A 21,910-nucleotide genomic window follows, 5' to 3' on the forward strand; every position below is an offset into this window, starting at 1 on the left:
GGAATGGAAGATGGGAAAGGAATCTGCAGACAGAGAAGCAGGAGGAGGCAGAGGATTTCAGGCAGAGAAGTAGCATGTATAAAAGCACAAGGCGATATAATTAGATTTCTGTTGAAGAATAACTTGGCCCTGGTTAACAGATTCAGAGAGAGCTGAAGCAGTAAATGTGAGCAGGTGTTTTGCGTGGCAGAAAGAGCACCGCACCAGCAGTTAGAGCTATCAGTCCCCCCCCCCCCCCCCCCCCCCGCATTGTGCAATAGCAAGTTGGGGCCTTTTAGCCCCGATGGAACCGTGGAGAGGTAGGGTTGTACTTGGGTCTTGATGTTTCTCCGTAGAATCTGTGCTATCTCCTCTGCTATTTTGACTCTTGAGAATTAAACTCTTTTTTCTTTTTTTTTTTATACTCAAGTGGCAGTAGACTGTCAGACCTAATCTGCTAGGGGAAAAACCATCAGTATTTTAAGGTTTCTTTCTCTGCTCTTCTGAGATCAGGACCTCTGAGGATTTGGGTAGGTCATTTTTTCATCTGAATACATATGGATTGTCTTTTAACATATTGCTTTAGAAAGTCATCTCTTCTAGGATGAGGCTGAGGGCTTTCCTGTGCTTATGAGAGTGGCCCATGGAACACACCAGTCACTCCACAATCTCTTCCCAGTGACTTTCTGAGCTCTGCCTCATGCTATACATCACCCAGATCACTTTTGACTGGTCCCGTAAGGAGATTTGGTGCAGATCGTTCTCTGAACATATTTGCATGAGAGGAGAAAATTTATTGACTAGTGTATATATATTTGACTTGCATGAGGAAATTGGTAGCATGACTTTGAGCTAGCGTAGACAGATTCATTTATCTGTTTGTTTGTTTGTTTGTGTGTTTGAGTCAGAGTCTCATTCTTGTGCCCAGGCTGAAGTGCAGTAGCCTGCTTACGGCTACTCAGTTTGTTACACGCAGCCTCAACTTGCTAGGCTCAGGCAATCCTTCCACCTCTGCCTTCTCAGTAGCTAGAATTACAGGTACTTGCCTCCACGCCTGACTAATTTTTTGATTTATTGTAGAGACAAGTTCTCACCAAGTTGCCCAGGCTGGTCTCGAACCCTTGGGTTCAGGCAGTCCTTGCCCCGGCCTCCCACAGTGTTGAGATTACAGGTGTGCTCCACCACACCCTGCTGACAGATACATTGTAATTTTTTTAGACCAAAAATCGTAACAATAAATTCAAACATATGCATTATAGAAATATAAAGTAATCTTTCAAGAAATATTTCCATGTTTTATAAATGCTTATGGGAAGGTGTCCTTACTTGATTTAAAAATATTTAGTGTAAGCCGGCCTTGGTGGCTCAGCTTGTAATCCCGCGCCTTTGGGAGGCTGAGGTGAGTGGATTGCCTGAGCCTGCAGGTTCGAGACCCGCCTGGGCAGCGAGACCTCATCTCTACAATAAAATCACAAAATCAGCCAGGTGTGGTAGTGCATGCCTGTAATTCCGGCTACTCGGAAGGCTGAGGCAGAAGGATCAGCAGAGCCCAGCAGGTCGAAGCTGTGGTGGCCGGGAGCGACCACTGCACTCCAGTCTGGGTGACAGAGTGAGACTCCAACTCAAAAAAAAAAAAAAAAAAAAATTATATATATATATATATATATATTATTATTATATATATATATATAGTGTATGCTTTGTGCTTTTATTATACAGGAAAAAATGAATTTTAACTTTTGGTGTGTCATGGAGATCTGTGGAATTAACCAATGTGGTCTTTTATATACTTAGAGGTTCAGCTTTGAGTTAGAAATTTTCTTTGGAGTTTGTTTTATTTTTAAGAAATCGAGGATGGCATTTGCTTTGAGAAGTGAATACCTTGTGACTTCCACATGTAACTGTTGTGAAACATGTGGTAATGTTTACTTCAGGGACAGTGGGACCTTCCCACTGGGCTCCCAGCAGGACAAAGCAAGGAAGAGTTTTGCTTCTTTTCCCTGCCTTCCTTGGCCTCTGTGCCCTGGCAGTACACATTAGTATTTGCTGTGCATGGGGCACATGAGTGAGTTCAGCAGGGGTTTTGTATTTCAGAATATAAAGCATAGTGTTTAGTGTCTTCACAAATCAAGAATCAATTATCTGTAAGAATAAGCAGAAGGTTTGTGTGTGTGTGTGTGTGTGTGTGTGTGTGTGTGTGTGTGTGTGTGTGTGTGTCTAGGATAAATTAGTTTAAATGCTAAGACCAGTCCTTATGAATTAAAGAAGCACTTGGAAGCAATGGAGTATCTTTTTAAAATGCACTTGACATCACACACTGAAATGAAATCAGTAGATTACCACACAGGTTTCATGTCTTAAGGGAATAATGTGGCTTTTTAAGGTGGAGTTCCGAGGTATTACCAATTTGTATGTAAATGCAGATGATTCTGATAGTATCACAGGAAAAAATATTGTCATCAAACATCTGCTTAAAAGTATATTACTTGATCATTATCTTTGAGAATTCAGGCCACTTAGCTCTATTCTAATTCTCTTGACTGAAAGACATACCTTTAAGACTACAGTAGGGATGGTGATGGTGGTGGTTGTCTTGGAAGATGCTTAAAGGAATTAAAGCAAAGAATTCATCAGGGTCTACCTAACTCTTTCCCTCCCAATACACACCATGTGTACTATTTATTATCCTTGGCTATATTATGGTAATGTATGAAAGAACTGTGACCTCTGTTTGTGTTAGCCCATAGCCAAATTTAAAACAAGACACAATCCCCAAAACTGCTTCCTTTCATGGAATCCCATGTAGCATGAACCTCTTTCAGCTGTCTCAAGAGCACTATAACCCTACATGGTTTAGCAGTTAGGGTTTACCCCAGTAGCTAGCACTGCATGTTTTCTTAAAAAAAAACAAAAAACAAAACATTAGCGAGACATAATTGGCATACAATAATTTACACATAATTGAAAGTGTACAATTTCATAAATGTTGACAAGTATACATGCCTGTGAAACCACCACCACAATCAAGACAATAAAATATCCATCTGCTCTAGAAGTTTCCTTCTACTCCTTTGTAAGTGATCCCTCCGCACCCACATCCTCCCCTAGTCAATTGCCAATGCTTTCCATCCCTAAAGATTGGGTTTTTAGATAAATAATTTTTATATAAAGGAATGATACTGTCCATACCTTTTTTTGGTCTGGCTTCTTTCACTCAGAATAGTTATTTTGAGATTCATCTACATGTATCTTATTTAATAATTTTCATTACTTTTTTTTTTTTTTTAAGAACGAAACACTCCCCAGTATTTATTCATTTATTCTCGTGGCCATTCAACATTTTTTGAACATCTTCTCTGGGCCAGGTGAGGCTCTGAGGTAGCAGACAAGGAAATGAAGATTAGGGTATCAGACAAACCCTTGCCCTCCGGATTTCAGACTCTAATGAAACAATTTAATTGACAACTAAATCAACAATTCCAGTGCTGTGTGGTAAGTGCTGGGGTAGCAGTAAACATAGGGTATGAATGAAACAAGGTTTAGAATTATTAAGGGCCATGTTGAGAGCATGGGCACCTGTGGCCTTGTGAGGCTGGTGATCCCCTTGACCAAGATGTGGATGGCAGTAAGTCTGCGGGTGAACAATTCGCGTTACTTTTATTGCTGAGTAATATCCCCTTGAATGGCCGTGTCACAGTTTGATTATCCATTCTCCTGTTGGTGGACTATTGAGTTATTTATAGCTTTGGGACATTATAGATCAACCTGTTGCCTGCGGCTTTTGTTTTTAATCTCTTTATATTGTCTATTAAAGCACAAAAGCTTATTACTTTGTTCTTTAAATGCTTTTGTTGTTGGATCTGAGCCATCTTTGCCTAATCAAGGTCATAGAGGTTTTCTTCCAGAAATTTTATAGTTTTAGATTTTATATTTAGATATATGATTCTGAGTTAATTTTTTTTTTTTTTTGAGTTGGAGTCTCACTCGGTCGCCCAGACTGGAGTGCAGTGGCTGCTCCCGGCCACCGCAGCCTCAACCTGCTGGGCTCCGGCGATCCTTCAGCCTCAGCCTTCCGAGTAGCTGGAATTACAGGCGTGCGCTACCACGCCCGGCTGATTTTTTTATTTTTTATTTTTTATTTATTGTAGAGATGAGGTCTCGCTGCCCATTCGGGTCTCGAACCCGCGGGCTCAGGCAATCCACTCACCTCAGCTTCCCAAAGGCGCGGGATTACAGGCTGAGCCACTGAGCCCGGCTGAGTTAATTTTTAAAGTATAGATCAAAGTTCATGGGGTTTTTTTTGCTTATAAATATCTAATTGTTCCAGCACCTTTTGTTGCACAGATGATCTTTTCTCCACTGATATGGTCTGTACCTTTGTCAAAAAGTTGTTGTCTGTGTTTTTGTATTTTTAGTGTGTTTGTTTACAGACTTTCTAGTCTGTTTCATTGATTTATCTGTTTTTATAGCAGTACCACACTGTCTTGATTATTGTAATCAAGCTTGATGTCAGTAGTGTTACCCCTCCAATTTTGTTCTTTTTTTCAAAGTTGTTTTGGCTATTGTCATTTCCTTAATTTTAGAATCAGTCTATAAGCTTCCACAAAAAAAAAAAAAAAAGGATTTTTATTGGAATCGCATTGAATCTGTAGATGAATTTGAGGAGCTGTGAAAAGTTGACCAGTAATTGTAATGGAACTCTAGTCTTAGACATGAGTTAGAGAGAACAGCGTGTGATACAGTGTGGAAAGATGGGATGGAATGGTCCCCAAGATGTACTGATGGTGGAAATGAGACCAGGCTGGGGAGACCGAGCTGAGGAATAAGTGAACATAAATGAGCAAATACTTTATCAGAAAAGCCCAAGTCGTTGGGCAGGCCGTTCTGGGAGCAGCTCAGGGTATGATTTCAAGCTGACATCAAAAGGATGTTCTGGAAGAAAGAACTGCAATGGTAAGCTCAGACTTGGTATAGAGGGGAAATAGAAGAGGAGTGTGACCAGAGGAAGTTCGGTGGCCGGAAGAGAGTGCCACAAGGCCCAGAAAGGTTGTGATGTAGTGTACACTGACGTCTGGCATCACACTTTCACAATTGCTGTAATGCCCGTCTCCAATAAAACAATAAAGGTCAGTGATTGGTTGTTGGTCTAGAACAGTAGGTCTCAGCTGAGGATGATTTAGCCCCGCCCCCCAAGGTTATCTTTGACAATGTCTAGAGATAATTTTGGTGGTCACAGCGATTGGGAGAGCAGGGTGTTACCCACTTTCATCTACTGGGGAAAAGTCAAGAATATTGCTAAACATCCTGCAATTAACTGAGCGACCCAACCCCCAACAAAAAGTATCTGTCCAACTTGTCAATAGTGCTGAGTTTGAGAGGGAGGACCAGAAAAGAAGGTAGAATAAGAGGGAGAACTGATTGTTGCTCTGAGATTTTAGGTGCCTGTATTGTCCCGAGGAGAAATACACTTCTTGTGTGGTGACCATGACAGTTATGCTGGATCAGAAGGGAGTAGTAGTCTATGGGAATCTTCTTTGGGAATGTTTTTAGAAGATTTCTAAAATGTTATCAAATAAAGCTAGTTCAAAAAAAGGATACTTGGTCGGACTTGGTGGCTCAGTCTGTAATCCCAGCACTTTGGGAGGCAGAGGTGAGTGGATTACCTGAGCTCGTGGGTTCGAGACCAGCCCAGGCAACTTGGTGAGACCTTGTCTCTACAATAAATAATAATAATAATAAAATTAGCTGGGCATGGTAGTGCACGCCTGTCATTCCGGCTACTTGGAAGGCTGAAGCGGAAGGATCACCTGAGCCCAGCCGGTCTACGCTGGGGTGGCTGTGAGTGTGCCACTGCACTCCAGCCTGGGTGATAGAGTGAGACTCCAACTCAAAAAAAAAAGATACTTAGCTATAAATAATTGAAAAAAAATCTGAGCACCTGATTTAACTCACTTAAGAAAACGATTTCCTTTGCACTGTCCATAGATGAGTTTGTCAATTCGTGTACTTTTGATTGCAAGTAATAGAAAACATAACTCAAAGTGACTGAAAAGAAAATGGAAATTTACCAACTCACGTAACTAAAAAGCTCAAGCTTCTTGCAGGAGTTGACCTGGAGGTTCAGTGTTGTCACAAGGTCATGGGTTCTCCTGTATCCCACTGCAGGCTTCCCTCCTTGCTCCTCCTTTGGTATCTGCCTGCAGTTTCCAGGATTACTTTTATTCTTGCTCACTCTCATCAGGATATAAATGACCTTCTCCAACCATCATGGCTTTCTCTTTGATGGGACCGTTTTAAGTTGTGTGTCCACCCGTGAACATGCTAATGCTTATAGCATTACTTCAACCTGTGCTGTCCAGTGCAATAGCTACTAACCACATATGGCTCTTGGTTTGAATTGAGATACCAGAAAAAAAGTGAAATATCTTATCTCGTTAGTAATTCTTTTTTATTTGTTTATTTTTTTTTTTTGAGTCAAGGTCTCACTCTGTCGCCCAGGCTGAAGTGCAGTGGCATGATCATGGCTCACTACAGCCTCGACCTCCTGGGCTCAGGTGATCCTTCTGCCTTGGCCACTGGAGTTCCTGGGACTACTGGCACACACCACCACACCCTGTTATTTTTTTTATTGTTTTGTAGAGACAAAGTCTCCCCATGTTGCCCAGGCTGGTCTTGAACTCCTGGGCTCAAGCAATCCTCCTACCTCCGCCTACCAAAGTGCTAGGTTTACAGGCATGAACCACTAAACCTAGCTGGTAATTCTTATATTAATTACATATCGAAGTGATAGTACTTATGGATAAATTGAGTTAGATTAAATATATTATTAAAATTACATTAAAAAATTTTAATCTATTAGACATTTTTATTTTATTTATCTATTTATGTATTAGTTTTTTGAGTTGGAGTTTCGCTCTATCCCCCCAGACTGAATTACAGTGGTACACTCACAGTTACCACAGCCTCGACCTGCTGGGCTCAGGCAATCCTTCTGCCTCAGCCTTTCAGGTAGCTGGGACTACACGTGCATGCCACCATGCCTGGCTAATTTTTTGATTTACTGTAGAGATGAGATCTCTCTAAGTTGTCCAGGCTGGTCTTGAACCCCCGGGTGCAGGCAGTCCTCTCACCTCAGCCTCTCAGAGCACTGGGATTACAAGTGTGAGACTCCGTGCCTGGCCAGAAATTTTTAAATTATATATAAATGAATTCAAATTGTATTTCTTGTGGAGAACAGTGACTTAGATCTTCCAGGGGTCCATGAAAATGGAGTGTAGTCAATCCCATCCAAACCAGGTGACTTACCTCCTGATACACAAAGGAGAAAGAGAAATGGGATGGTTAGTAGGCAAGTAACCAAAAATAAGCACTACGGTGATATTGGTGTATGCAAAGAAGGAATACTTGTTTATTTGCTATTTTTTTTTACTAAAGACAAATTTCTGGAAGTATTACGACTCTACTACTACTCATAAAAGCTAACAACTTTTTCATAAATGCAGCTTTGAAAATTATAAAATTAGTATGGCATTCATAGTAACTAGTGAAATAGAGCACAAAGGTATACAAAGAGATAGTATACGATCCCCATGTCCTCCAAACCCTGTCTCCATTTATTACCCTGGGTAGCCATTGTTGACAGGTCTGTGTGCCTCTGTTCTTATATGCACACAAGTGCTTTCATGTGCATTGGTTTGTCGTAGTTGTTGCTGCTACCTGTCTTAATCAGAATGTTAAGCACTAATGCTTCAATTGGCTTTTCTCTCCTTATCCATCTTCCATGTCAGCAGACACAGATTTATCCCATTCATTTTAATAATTATGTAGTATTCTGCATTGTAGATATACCACATTTCATTTGACCATTTCCCTATGAATGGACATTCATGTTGTGTTCAATGCCTCCCTTTTCCCTGCCCCACGACAAGCAATACTGCAATGAACATCTTTGTACCTATATCCTCACATACTGGTCCTTTTTTTTCCTATAGGATAGATTCCCAGAAGTGGAATTGCTTGGTCAAACGGTAGGTGTCTTTTTAATTTTAATAGATATCACTAGATTACTTTACCCAAAGGAATAGCACGTCACCTTCACACATAAGAGTGCCCATTTCCTGTGTTCTCATCAGCACTGATGTCACTGCCCTTAATTCTTGCCAATCTTATTATCTCTGATCATTACTTTAACTTGCATTTCCTTCACGATCACTGATGTCGAGTGTATTTTCATGTGTGTGGCTCATTTGAATTTCTCTTTTCTTCATTTTGTGTTCACTCCCACTGCCCATTTTGCCCTTTTCTAGTTGTTATTTTTCTTTCTCAATTTCTAGGAGCCCTTATGTTTTAGAAGTATTGCTCGTTTTATATGTTTGCAGATATACAGTTTTTATATTGGTTTGTGTTGTCTTTTGCCAAATGAAAGTTGTTAATTATTATCTAACCAGATACGTCTGTCTTTTTATTTATTGCTTCTCAGTTATCTGTTTTGCTCTGAGTGCTACTGACCCCAAGTCATTCAAATATTCTCTTGAATTTTCTTACCAATTTTTTAAAACATTTAAATCTTTCTCCAATTTTAAATTTTATGCATGATATGAGGTAGAATTCTATCTTTCTTTCTTTTTCCCCCCCTAGATGGATAACCAGTTACTTAAATCCTAGTTATTACAAGAATCTTAATTTTTCATGGGATTGAAATGATACCATATATATGTATTGGCCTATTTCTGGACTCTCTATTCTGATCCTTCTCTGTCTGTTTCTGTGCCAACATCATTCTGTTTTGAATACAGTGATTTCTTGTGACTAGTAATTCTGGTAAGTTCTCCTTCACTAGCTTTCTTTTCATACTTGTCACAACTATTTTTAGCCATTTATTTTTCTATGTGGTTCTAGTTAAATTCTAAAGTTTAAAATTGGAGGAGTTTTATCTTAAATGTTTTTACTGTGTTTTTCTATTTCTTAGTACATAGAACCATAAATTAATATTTCTTAGTATGGGGATCTCTTTTCCTAATCCACTGATTGGAAAGATATTTACTAATAAGCTGTCAATTTTAATTTTTAAAATGTTACCTTTCTTTATCTCTATGATAATTGTGTAATTACTCTGAGATGCAAATATGGGGATACAGGCATGACATTTTAATCAATCCAAAAATTAGATTATTCCATTAAAGCTTCAGTGGTTAAAGCATTCAATGACTATAACTTTGTAAATAATTTGTATTCCTATTTAAGTATGAAATTGTGAAGTATACCTATATCTGGATTGGTTGCAGGGTTTACAATGTGAGCAAAGAACTGTAATGAAACACATAATAAACTATGTACTTTGGAATCTTTTAGGATTTTTTATTCTTTTTAAGCTTAATGTTTTATATTATATGGACTTCAGAAATTGTCACACTTGAAATTTTGGGTAAAATTGTTCAGTATATGAGGTTTCTTTTGATAGTTCTTAACTTTTAATTCATACTGTATTAATATGATATTACCTTTATTTTATTTGCTGACATTCTTCACTACTTTTGGACATTTTATATGCTGTAATAGTAAAGTAATAAATACATTTGTGGTTTCCTAAAGGATTTTTGACATACTGGAGCTAAACCCTAAAAGTGCCTGGGATTTAAAATAACGATGATATTGGCTTACGAATGAACACATTTACAGATAAATGTGAGGCCTGTATTTTACTTATGGAAGCAGAGGGTCCACCCCATGTCAGTTCTACCTATGTTTACTTGGTTAAGTAGAAAAATCTTTAGTTGGTTCTATAGCCAAAAAGGAAATAGTGAAATTATTAAGGTATTTTGATCATCACTGAATGATAGTCTTGGACAAAATGCGATTATACTGTAAAAATTGAGGTTCCTACTTATTTAAATGATAGTATAATTCAAATAAATAGGTTGGCATGGTATTTTTTGCATGTCTATAAATATTAAAGATAGTGATTTAGAAAAGAGGGGAAAATTTAATTATTCACATCAAGACCAATAAAAAGAAGCAGAGTTAAATTGAACCCTTCTATATGAACCCTGCTGCTAACTGAAAACCAAAGAGTTTTGGTGTTTTGTTTTGAAGGAGGTGGTGAACGATCACCTCCTGGCTTTCATCTGGGACTCATGAAACCCTCTAACAGGTATTCCATGCATCCCAATTCTGGACTCCAATATCAGTCTCTCCTAAAGGACTTCAAGACTTGTTTTGAAATATAACTGGATATAATGATGGAGATAGGCAGAATTCTGTTGATTTTGAAACCATTTTTTTGCTAACAAATGAGGATGCTTTCAACAGTGTGTAGAGGTTGAGCTTTTGAGGAGAGATTAACCAGGTTGAAGGAACTTCTACTAGCTGATGGCAACAATGCAAGCCACAAGGAGGAAATGGTAATTATAAGCTATTCAAACAAGTTGAGCCTCTCAGGAGCCAAGAGTCAAGCATGATATATGCAAAGGTGACAGATTATACAAACTGTGCTACATAAAAGGCATATCATGTTTCCAAATCAGCTATATCTTAATGGACTCAAATTTGTTTTCCATGCTCAAGTTTTAATCTCCATCAAAATTGATGGAGTTTATGAACATAAATATAAAAAGATATAATTAGAGTATATTTCAAATATATATATCTGTGTAAATTCTACATTGTTAATCATAAAGTAAAACTATTTTAAAATATGTGTGTGTCTGTGTGTCTAAATTCTGGAAATTTAACACCATAATAAAAACCAATAAATAACAGATGTTATAAGATTAACAATAATAAAGGAATTTTTTTAAAAAAATAATACTTGTATTTACACCATTAATTTGTTCCAGGGCTACCCAGTTCCTAAAGACTCTGGAAGACAGAATTGATCAAATTACGATAGAGAACTTCTCTGTTTTTGTAAAACAGATATAAACCAGTGACAGGGGTTGGAGTGAAGATAGGCGTGCACAGGTAACACTGTAGGGCTTATTGTTTCTGAAACCAGAAAAGCCACAATTGCTACAGTGGACCAAGATGTCCAGAAGGCCACTTATGATTAGAGGGTACAAAATGATAAATTGGGAAGCATAGAACAATAAAAATAATGCTCACAGAACTTAAGGAATGAGGAGAGAAGCCCTGAAACAGCAACACTGGGTTTTTTAAAAAGGGTTTGTTGGCCGAGCATGGTACCTCACACCTGTAGTCCCAGCACTTTGGGAAGGGGAGGTGAGAGGATTGCCTGAGCCCAGGAGTTCGAGATCAGCCTGGGCAACTTGCAAGACCACATCTCTACAATAAATAAAAAAGAATAGCCAGGTGTGGTGGCACGTGCCTGCAGTTCTAGCTACTTGGAAGGCTGAGGCAGAGGGATCACCTGAGCCCAGCAGGTCGAGGCTGTGGTAGCCATGAGCGTGCCACCGCACTCCAGCCCAAGCAACAGTGACACTCCGACTAAACAACAAGAGAAGGTATGTGTTGATTTAAATGAATCAACTAAGATTATGTTAGAGCCTCCTGAGTCTAACATAAGAATATTGAGCAAGTGAATATTTTGTGCTGACCAGAAAACAATGATGTACCTCAAAAATATTTTGGGTCTTGTATTCAAAGGAGGACTCCTTAAGGCCAGGGATGACACCTGGACTTAATGAGATGAGGCTGACTGGAGCCCACCTTAGTTTGTAGGCATTCTTAATCTCCATAAAACTGAAGTAAAACATCCTTTTGTGACATTGAACCTTAAAATATGAGGCTGAGCTGAGTGATTGCCTGAGCCCGTGGGTTCGAGACCCGCCTGGGCAACTTGGCGAGACCTCATCTCTACAATAAATCAAAAAATGAGCCGGGCGTGGTAGCGCGTGCCTGTAGTTCCAGCTACTGGAAGGCTGAGGTGGAAGGATCGCCGGAGCCCAGCAGGTCGAGGCTGCGGTGGCCGGGAGCGGCCACTGCAGTCTGGGCGACCGAGTGAGACTCCAACTCAAAAAAAGAAAAATGTTACAGCTAAAAATTAAAATTGAATCAAGATCAATATTTTACACATTATCAATGTAAGACTTGTAAAATTTGTCTGCAGATGACCAAGATAAAATGTAACTTCATGTAACATTGCTCTAATTAAATAGTTATCTTGTTGTTGAAATAGTGCCCTTATTAAATATTATCATCATGTGTTGGGCACCAACTTAGATTTTCTCACAATGAAATGCCCTGGCGCCCCATCTTTATTTTGCTTCAGTCCACCACTAGAATATGTTAAACCTCCTACACCCAGGAGGTAGCAAAATAATGATGCAACAGATTCAGTGTCCATGTGGAACTTCCATATTGCTTAACATTTAAGCGGCTCTGTCAGTGGTAGAGTGTAGCATCCCCAAAGAAGATATAGTTCTTTTGGAGTAAGAACCCACTTTGTCCCTGGGCTCACTGTAGAAATTGTAAATCAGCTATAATTGTGACCCGAGTGCTCTTCTTTCCTGCTATCAGGTCTTTTTTGCCATTAAGAAATAAGCTGAGACCACTCCATTTATTGGGATGAAGCCATTGGGGCAGTAGTCAGTGACCCTTACTCTCTGTGCTTTAAAAAGGAAATAGCAGTCTCTTTCTTTTGGGAAACCTATTGTGAGCTGGTGACATGTGCCGCCGGCTGCATTTAACTTCCAGGTTAAGTCATGTCAAAAGACTACCTTTTAAAATGACACATTAAATTTGGCCCGTAGTTATTAATCCCCACAGTGTTTTTGAACATCTAAATGTTTAAATGTCAGTTTTCTTCCGTCATTTCTGCTGAAAAATGACAAATTCTAATTCTAATGAATGAAATAACTATTGGCAAAAAAAAATCAGTTCCTTCTAGTGTTGCGTTTGTTAAAGGCCAGCTTACTATCTCAGAGAAAGGGACAGGACTATTGAAATGTATGAATAGAAAACTTCAAAAGTGAACCTGTCAAAGTGTAGAGAGTAAAGATATTTTCAATATAATTGCAGTTGAATTCAGTAGTGAAAAAAAGAATTGTCAAAGGATTTCTGCTTAATGCCGTCCTGAGGTGTGGGACATTTTGTAAGAATGAGTAGAATATTCACCAGAAGGAGGGCACCTCAGTGTTCTTCAATTCAGTGCAGCATACATTCTCCAACCTCCCATTTATCTACCAGGTCTTCTCCGTATCTGTTAAGGCCCCTTCATTTTCATCTTCTCAGGTGTCCAGCCGTGGGGCATGAGATCACGTTTGTAGGGACACTGTGACTGAACAAATATTTTCTTTTACGTGGTGTTTTCAGAAGGTTTCTTTTATCTCCTAGATGGCCAGGCTCCTTGGAGGCATTAACAATGAAAAAATTTGAGCAACGTATTTCGGCACCAGAATCCTGGGAGCTTAACATACTTTGAAGTAGATTGTTCGCCATTGCAGGGCCACAGTAAAAAGTAGGGTTTTCATAGTCCCTGCATTAGTGTCTGCAAAGCCACATGGCTTTGTAAAATGAGCCCAAAAGCAGTATAACTGATTAAAAGAAATGCCGGGTAGTTAAAGGCTTTTACACCCCAAGTGAGCCTGGCAGAAAGAATTGTCCTCTTGGGGGTTGGCTAATATTGGAAACTCTCACTCTCCCGTTTTGGGGGGGTCAGCCAAAGACAATCAAGACAGGTGTTGGTCACAGGAACCTCCAAAGTGAAGACAAAAAAAATCGCTCTAGCCAGCCAATGGGGAGAACCACCTCAAAAAGAAATAATGTAATCGGTTGGTGAAGGAAATGCTTGAAGGGTTGTAGGTAGTACTTTCTGAGGTGGTGGCTCACATCAAGTTGTCCCCTCTGGCTTTTTGTTGGGTTCCTTCATCTGCATCCTCCTGAAATTCCAAGGGTTCCACTGTCTCACACCTAAGAGGGGCTGAGCTCACCCTTCTTCTCTGTGTAGTGTCAGTGACTCTGTTGTGGATGGCAGAGCTCTTGCTTTTTGGTTGCCGCTGTAGAGATCATTCTGCCTGTGTATGTAACCCTGCACACTGACCTGAACCTAGGAACACAGTCATATATCTCAGATTGTTTTGTGGGGGGACTGATGAAACTTGGCCTTGTACGCAGAGAAATTCAGAGATGTGACGGATTGTTCTCTGGCTTCATAACCTACAATTCGATTATTGGCAAATGGGGCTCGGAGCAGAAGGAAGAAAAAGCTCATCTGAAGAGGAGCTTGAAAAACCAATTGTAAGAGAGTTAGCGGGCCCTGGGTTTATTTGGTTTTCTGTTATCAGGAAGCCTTTGATCCCGTGAAGAACGGCATACGAGAGGGTTTTAAGAGCCAACCCACCTGGCTGTGCCATTTCCTCCTTGCTGCCGTCTCTCTCCCTGACCCATCAGATTTGATGCTCATCTGTTGGCAGAGTAGGGATGGTGGAGGGCCTGGTGCCAGTGTATTGGGTTGAAGTAGCTAATTTCAGAAGAGTCTGTACATTTTGACCTCTCTGAACTTCTGTGGGTCTTTTCAAAGAAAGAAGTCATTCTAACCTGGAGGTATTTCCAACAATTGTTTTAGGAATAAACTGATAGGTTATCCATATTATTGTGGTCTATCTTTTTAGTAATAATGGAGAATTTGTAGTTTTTTAAGAAGTTAGGGGACGAATTTATCTTTGTAGAAGATAACAATTTTGGGCAACCCCTTCGGGTCCCCTCCCACTGTGGGAACTTTTATTCCTCTCAATAAATCCCACCTTCAAAAAATAGAAGAAAGAAAATAGCAATTTCAATAATATTTATATTAATCATACAAAGTGCTCACTGTAGGAAAAAACTAGAAAACACTGATAGGAGAAAAATGCATTCAAAATTATACTATCTCTTATCACTTAAGGAAAAGACAATTTAAAAAGCAGCGAAATTAAGCTTTTATTTCTGTCTTTTGATGCATTAATTTTTTTTCTTTAGGTACTTTCAGACAATCTCAGCGTGTAAGAAATGGGATGGCATTTTATTTTACTGGAAAAACTCTTAGGTCATAAAGCATTAATCATTTTTTCTGATTATTTACACTAGAAAAATACAGAAATAAAAATAATAAGACCAAGTATCATGACTCATGCCTGCAATCCCAACACTTTGGTAGGCCAAGGCAGAAGGATTATTTGAGCCCAGGAGATCAAGACTAACCCGGACAGTATAGCAAGACCTCATCTCTACAAAAAAATTAAAAATTAGTGTGGTGTAGTGTACACCTGTAGTCCCAGCTACTCAGGAGGCTGAGGTGGGAAGATTGCCCAAACTCAGGAGGTCAAGGATGCACTTTGCCATGATTATGCCACCACACTCCAGCCTGGGCAACAGAGTAAGACTCCAACTCCCTCCCCCCCAAAAAGATAGTTTTCATCCATAATCTAACTATGTAGGATAGTCCCCATAAATGCTTTATTATATATTTTTAGACTTTTTTCTAAATTCTCATTATTTGATAATTATTGATTCTTGGCATACATTTTCTTTCCAGCTGGAAAGTACTTTCTGGAACTGACCAGTTGTATATGAGTAGAGTGTCTTACTTGCCCACAAGACTTTCTGCATCTTCAAATAGAAACAGCTAGGAGACTGTTTGTAACAGTCATGTATAGTTGTTTGGGAGGCTGAGGCATTTCCTTGCTTTCAATAATTTATTTTATGAAATTCCAAATGGTGACATTTTTCTTTCAGCTACTGGTGGTATTTGTTTAGGTTCAGGAAAGCTTTTACATTTTATGTGCAGGAAATCACTCTGAACAACACTTTCTAATAGGTTCCAGTAGTCAACAGAGATGCTATATTCATTTAGGGAATAAAACAGATTTTCTATGTTTGCTTTAACACTTGGGGCTTTATAAGATTTCCCCAGAAACCAGCACTGTAGCCATTCTTAGCTAGGTTGTGATTTGTAGAGTGATTTATCGGTCATGGAGGGTTGCCCAGAATTCCTCAGGATATATCTTGGATATGATTTTGTGTATACTGGGCTGCTGGAATGGAAGCTCCCTGGGGGCAGAGAGTGTTGTTCCCTGCTATATCCACTGTGCCTGGAAGCATGCCTGGCATGAAACAGGCATTCCATGAATGTTGTAGAATGTTTTTGGGGTTTTTAAATCACACATCTCCCTTACCACTTAGCGCTCTCATGGAACTAACTCATTAGTTAGTTGACTAAGTAATTATTGAATTCCTACATTAAATTGTTACAACTTTTAATAAGAACATACTATGCTCCAAATATAATGATGTGTGTTGAGTCCTCCAATTAATGAGTTTCCAGTCTAGTACAGTTTTATTTTTTACATTTAGGTCATTTATGAGAACAGATAAGAGCAATGGATTCATTACTGATTAATGTTTTTCCAACCCTCTATATAGGAAATGCAATTTAATTTTAATATTATACTAAAATCTAATTTATCAATTTTGGTTTTTTGTCAAGGAAAATTTCAGCATGGTGATGTAGGCTTCTATTCGCTGATGTGGATTAAGGAAATCCAGAAATAGTTACCTATGCAAAGTATTTCCTGTTGGTCCGGCCTGATTCCCTGTAACACAGCCTTATTACACGGTTCAAATATTTATTTATTTATTTACTTATTCATTTTTGGTCATATGAGGGAAAGAAAGAAAAGAGATAAAATGTTTTGTTTTTTTGTTTTAATGAAATTGATAGGATTGTGGTCAGGGAGTACCAGCATTTTGGGTGGTTTGTCTTTGTGCTAAAAATGCTTGAGAATAATAAACATGCTTGAGAATAATAAACACCACCAATAATTTTGTATATCCAGGTAAAAGAGGGGATCTAAGGTCAGAGAGAGTTTCCGGGGCCTTCAACTGTGTTTATGTATGATTTACCATGTCTGGTAGTTGATATACATATAGGTATTCATCGGGTGATTCCCTTCCTCAATTTTTTTAAAAAGCAATGAAAAATGAAGAATGTATGTATATAGAACTGAGATTTCTTCCATCTCACTTTTAGCATTAAAGGGTTTAGCTTGTTTCTCCAGCCCTTTCAGTCTCTGCCATTTCCAGTGTCTTCCGAGACAGCCAAGAGACAGAAAGGACAGAAATGTGTTATGGAAGCAGAGAATGACGTCTGAGAGACATTGACACATAGGCTACACTTAGATATCTGGACGTGTTGAATCATCAGAAGAGAGCAATTATAGTACCTCTGGATGCGTAATCGTTTGTTCCTGTTCTTCCTTTACTCAGATGGTTTCTATTTCTACATAAGGCTTGACAGCTATGGATCTGTGTGGTTACATCACATGCATCTACTCTGAAAAGTAGGCAACTGATTTAGCAGCATCTGACTTCTCATTTTCTTGGTCATAGTATTGTGAGGTCCTTGTCAGGGTGGAGGGGCCTGTGGCTGCCCCTTACTCTCCGCCTCACAGCCAGTGAATGTCCCTGGAACCACCCCTGGAGTCTGCATGGCTGGTGTCCCAATTGCATAAGTAATGGCGAATGGCTGAAGAGACTTGAGAAGTTAACTTGGCAGAGACAGTCGTCAGAGAGGCACAAGCAAGGATGTGGACACTTGAGAGGAATAGAAGCAACATGCTAGACTCAGGAATGGGCTCTGTCCACCCTGTGTATCAGTTTGCTAGGGCTACCAATGCAAAGTAGCACACACCAGGTCCCTTGAACAATAGAAATGTACGCTCTCACATTCTGGAGGCTAGAGGTCTGAGGTCATGGTGTCAGCAGGCTGGGTTTCTCCTGCGGACTGGGAGGAAGAATCTATTCCATACCACTCTCTTAGCTTCTGGAGGTTTGCTAGCAATCTTTGGTCTTCCTCAATTTGTAGAAGCATCACCTCAGTCTCGGCCTTTATATTCATGTGGCATTTCTCCAGGCCCCATGTCTATCTCTGTAACCAAATTCTCCCTTTTTGTAAGGGCATGGTCATATTGAGTTAGGGCCCACCCTAATGATGCCGTCTTAACTTGATCATCTGCAAAGACCCTATTGCCAATTAAGATCACATTCACAGATACTTCAATAACTGTTTGTGGACACAATTTATCTCATAATACCCCTCTCTTGTCTTCCCCACTGCTCAACTCTGTTAAGGCAGAATCTACCTGCCAGTAGGCAATTGTCCAGCTTGACTGCATTGTAGTTTGTGGAATGTCTCCCTTTCTTGCTAAATTTTTCTGAATGTGCTCCCAAGCCCCACTGATAAACTGAAGGGACTATGGAAAAACACAGGGATACGACAAGTTACTTGTTGGGTAGAGGACAGTTGAAAGGTGTGTTTTCCAAAGAGCCTAGCCAGGAAGAAGTATGAGTTGCTCATTGCTACTGTTTCTTTCACCCTCTATCCAGGTTCTTCTCCACGACTCATTAAGCAAAGACTAATGTATTGAAATCCAATCAATACCACATTAGATGGTGGCAAATGAATACTATTTCTACTATATTACCTGCTAAATAGGCCTTTGTGGGTAAATCTGGAGTCCCCTCCACTATTTATAACACCATTTCTCAAGAGATTGTGGTCTTGTGTCTTAAACTTATAGATGCACCTTCAGAGCACAGCCTTGTGTGTTGTAGAGATGCGCTGGGGACATGGAGTTGGCCAGGACTAGAGGTCACAGCAGCCTGAATTCTTCCCTCACGTCAGGTGCTTTGGAAAGATGAAGAGGAACACTCTGACCAAGTGTACTAAAGGTTGTCACCCTGTTCGGCAATAATGTCTCCTTGGTGAACAAAGATTCACCTGAGATAGAGATTGTGCTCAGGCCCAGAAATAAAACCAGCTGAGCAACTGGCAGAGACATCAACTGTATACCCAGTGTCTGTGTGTATTAGCTGGGTTCAGGAGGCAGGGAGGAAGAGAAGGTGGGAGGAATGGAGAGAGGGAGGGATGGGAGAGGATTTATCAGGGGAATTGGCTTACACGATTATGGTGGCTGAGAAGTCCCATGACAGGCTGTCTACAAACTGGCAACCTTGGATGTCAGTCATGTGACTCAGTTCAGTTCAAGCCTGAAAGCATCAGAACCAGAGAAGCCAGGGGTATAATTCTCTGAGGCTTAAGGCCTGAGAACCCAGGGGGGCACTGGTAAAAGTCCTAGAATATAATGACTGAAGAGCCTGGAGTTCTGATGTCCAAGGACAGGAGAAGATGGATATCCCAACTTCAGGAGAGAGAGAATAGGGAAATTGCCTTTCCTCTGCCTTTTTTGTTCTGTCTGGGCCTTCACCTGATTGCATGATACCTGCTCTCATTATAGCAGATCTGTCTCATGCAATCCACTGACCCATGTACCAAAATATCCTCACAGACACACACAGAAATAATGCTTTGTCTGTGTTCTAGGTACTCCTTAATCCAGTCAAGTTGGCACCTAAAATTAATATCATACCGTGCTTCCCCTATGCCTTAATGATAAAACTTGGATTTTTGCCAGGGTGTTAATATATTCAGTGAAAAGACTTTGCCTACCAGCCTCCCTCTCTCACGGTCAGACATAGTCATGGTACTCCATTCTGGCAATGTGATATAAGCAGCAGTTTTTAAAGAGATAGACCTTGGGTGGATACAAAGTACATGGAAGGTGCCCTAAGCCATGTTATCTTCAGGGAATCATAGAAAATTTTCATTTTCTTCCACTTTGTCCTTCCTACCTGGAATGCATGAAATAAACATGAAGGTAGATTTTGCCTACTAAGGATGATGGTACTGGAAGGCAGAGGTAGCTTGAGTCTGATGATTTGGTAGCCACCAAACCAGCCCTGTTTCTGAAAACCTCTTTTGTATAATAAAGCAACAAAGCTATTTCGCTCAAGTCACTTGTCTGCAGCTACTCCTAATCCTCACCCATACAGAGACCCCCTCCCTGATCACAGTCCTGTCGAGGTTACAGTATATTGGAAAGAAAAGGCCAGCCCAAGGAGAATGAAGAAAAGAGATTATCTTCCTAAGACCTAAAGAAGAACTGGTCTGCTATGTGCCATGGCATCTTTTCCCCAGGAATTCTTTTATGTGACTGCATCCACTTCTACTGCTCCCTATGTCATTAAAACACCTCTTCCTGATACCATAGATGGTGTTGCCATTTTCTGCCAGCTCATGTTTAGTTTCAGTATCTAGTGGCAGCATCTTTGCAGGAAAATGCTGATTTGAGTACTTTATTGCGCTCTCCTGTTTCAGAAAGGTGAATAGAAAACAGAAAGGAATGTGCTGATAGCAGTTATGAGGTGTCGTTCTCATAAACTTAATGTAGCCGACACCGCAGGGAAATTATTCGACTTTCCAAAACAAGTAATTTTGAGCTTCAGACAATGGTGTGTGGATATGATTGTGAATGAAAAGAACAAAATTAAAGGATATGGACAGATTGGAAGTCTATCAGTGAGAAGTAAATGAGGATTAATTAGGAAATTTGGAAATGTTCATCTCCCAAAGACTACTAAAGTCTCTGAACATATGTATTTGACTCTTTGACATGTTTTCGGAACGGTTTGAAGCAGGAAAGTAGAGAACTGCCTTTATACCCTTCTACCAGGGTTCACCATTGCTTCTGCAGCAGGATGATGCTGCAGTAAAATGTAGTGGATGTGAGGAAACAAGGATATGCAAGCCTTGTATACACTTCTGCTGCTCCTTCCAAGGAAGAGCAGCAGAGGTGTATACAATGGTGGCAGACCTGAGGTTGTAGATTAGGTCCTGTGGAGGGAACCCACTCTACTTCCAGCTGTGTAGGGTAAATAAAGGTTACTCTACAGCGGTTTTATCCATCTTGAATTATTCATGTTTCTCTGCATCTCTGGATTCACAGCCAACCCCTAGAGATGAACATTTTCATGGAGGGCTAGTTTTAGGGGAAGCATAGCTTCTTAGAACTTACTTTATCTGTAACAAGGCAAAGCCGGTTTCTAAGTGTCATTTAAAGTCACAATGATATGAGACCTTAAGTGTCTACTGCTGGGGGAACATATAAGGCAATTAATACTGTTCATTTATACTAAGTCAAAATATAGAAAATGTCGTATTCTCTCAATGAATGTGTTTGTCCTTATTTTTTACAGAGCTTCAAATATTTACAAGTTCTTTTAAAGGTGTATTTCTAACCTCAGTTTCTTTTACTGTATTTTCCCCCTTGAGCTATTAATTTTACCAATTGTGAGTTCACCTTTCTTGATGCTTATGAGGAACCTAATTCTTCATGGGGAGGGAGAAATTTCTGCACTGATTTTATGTAAATCTCTTCTTGCCTTTATCTTTTTCATGGCAGGAGTGTTGCAGTGAGAATGGTAGAAGGAGCCTAGATTACTCTGATTAAAAGTTTTTCTAACACACTCCTAATAAAGTTATTATAGTTGTCACTTGATGAAGCAAGTTGGGCTTGGCATTGTATTGGGAAATTAATTGGGTTTCATTTGTTAATTTCTAGTTGTTACTTTGTGGCAATCTAGAAAGTTTAGAAATTAATTAACTGGGTTTTATACATACAATTCCTAGCCTTCATCACCAAAAATATTCAGATCATATTGAAGAAGTGCCCAAAAGGCATGTATATATTAAGGACACTGTTAAAAAAAAAAAAAAAGGAGGGACGCTATCCAGTTTCCCAAATGCAGGAATGTAATAGCTTCACTCTGAAATTACAGCCAGAATGGGAATACTGACCCCTGGTGATCCTATCAAATGATCTCCCCAAAGCTTTAAAAGGACATGGAAGGTACCCTAAGCCATGTTATCTCGAGGGAATCATGGAAAAACTATTAAAAACATTCTTGCCCTCCCCCGGAGAGGGAGAGGTGGTATGAAGGATATTTTCAATAGCCGTGCTGGCCAAAAATATAACATTGACTTTCAATAAACTATCCCTTCTGAATGACTGTACATAAAATATTAGCTAGCCAGTCAGGGCTTTTTTTTTTTTTTTTTCTTTTTTTTTTGAGTTGGAGTCGCACTCTTTCGCCCAGACTG

At 39.7% G+C, this 21,910-nt stretch overlaps 1 protein-coding gene across 1 annotated transcript in view; it reads left to right on the forward strand.

The window, feature by feature from the left end:
* The window catches only part of LOC103262380 (microtubule-associated serine/threonine-protein kinase 4-like), a gene marked incomplete at its 3' end in the record, with an annotated part of 411,003 nt that overhangs the window by 203,193 nt on the left and 185,900 nt on the right, over positions 1–21,910 (forward strand). Inside the window, exon 5 of the mRNA XM_008060005.2 lies at positions 7,971–8,006. Coding sequence (XP_008058196.2) covers positions 7,971–8,006 — 36 coding nt within the window. The remainder of the gene's footprint in view (positions 1–7,970; positions 8,007–21,910) is intronic.

Source organism: Carlito syrichta, unplaced genomic scaffold, assembly GCF_000164805.1.
Source record: "Carlito syrichta isolate Samal-C Ts95f unplaced genomic scaffold, Tarsius_syrichta-2.0.1 Scaffold304473, whole genome shotgun sequence".
NCBI classification, from domain to species: Eukaryota; Metazoa; Chordata; class Mammalia; order Primates; family Tarsiidae; genus Carlito; species Carlito syrichta.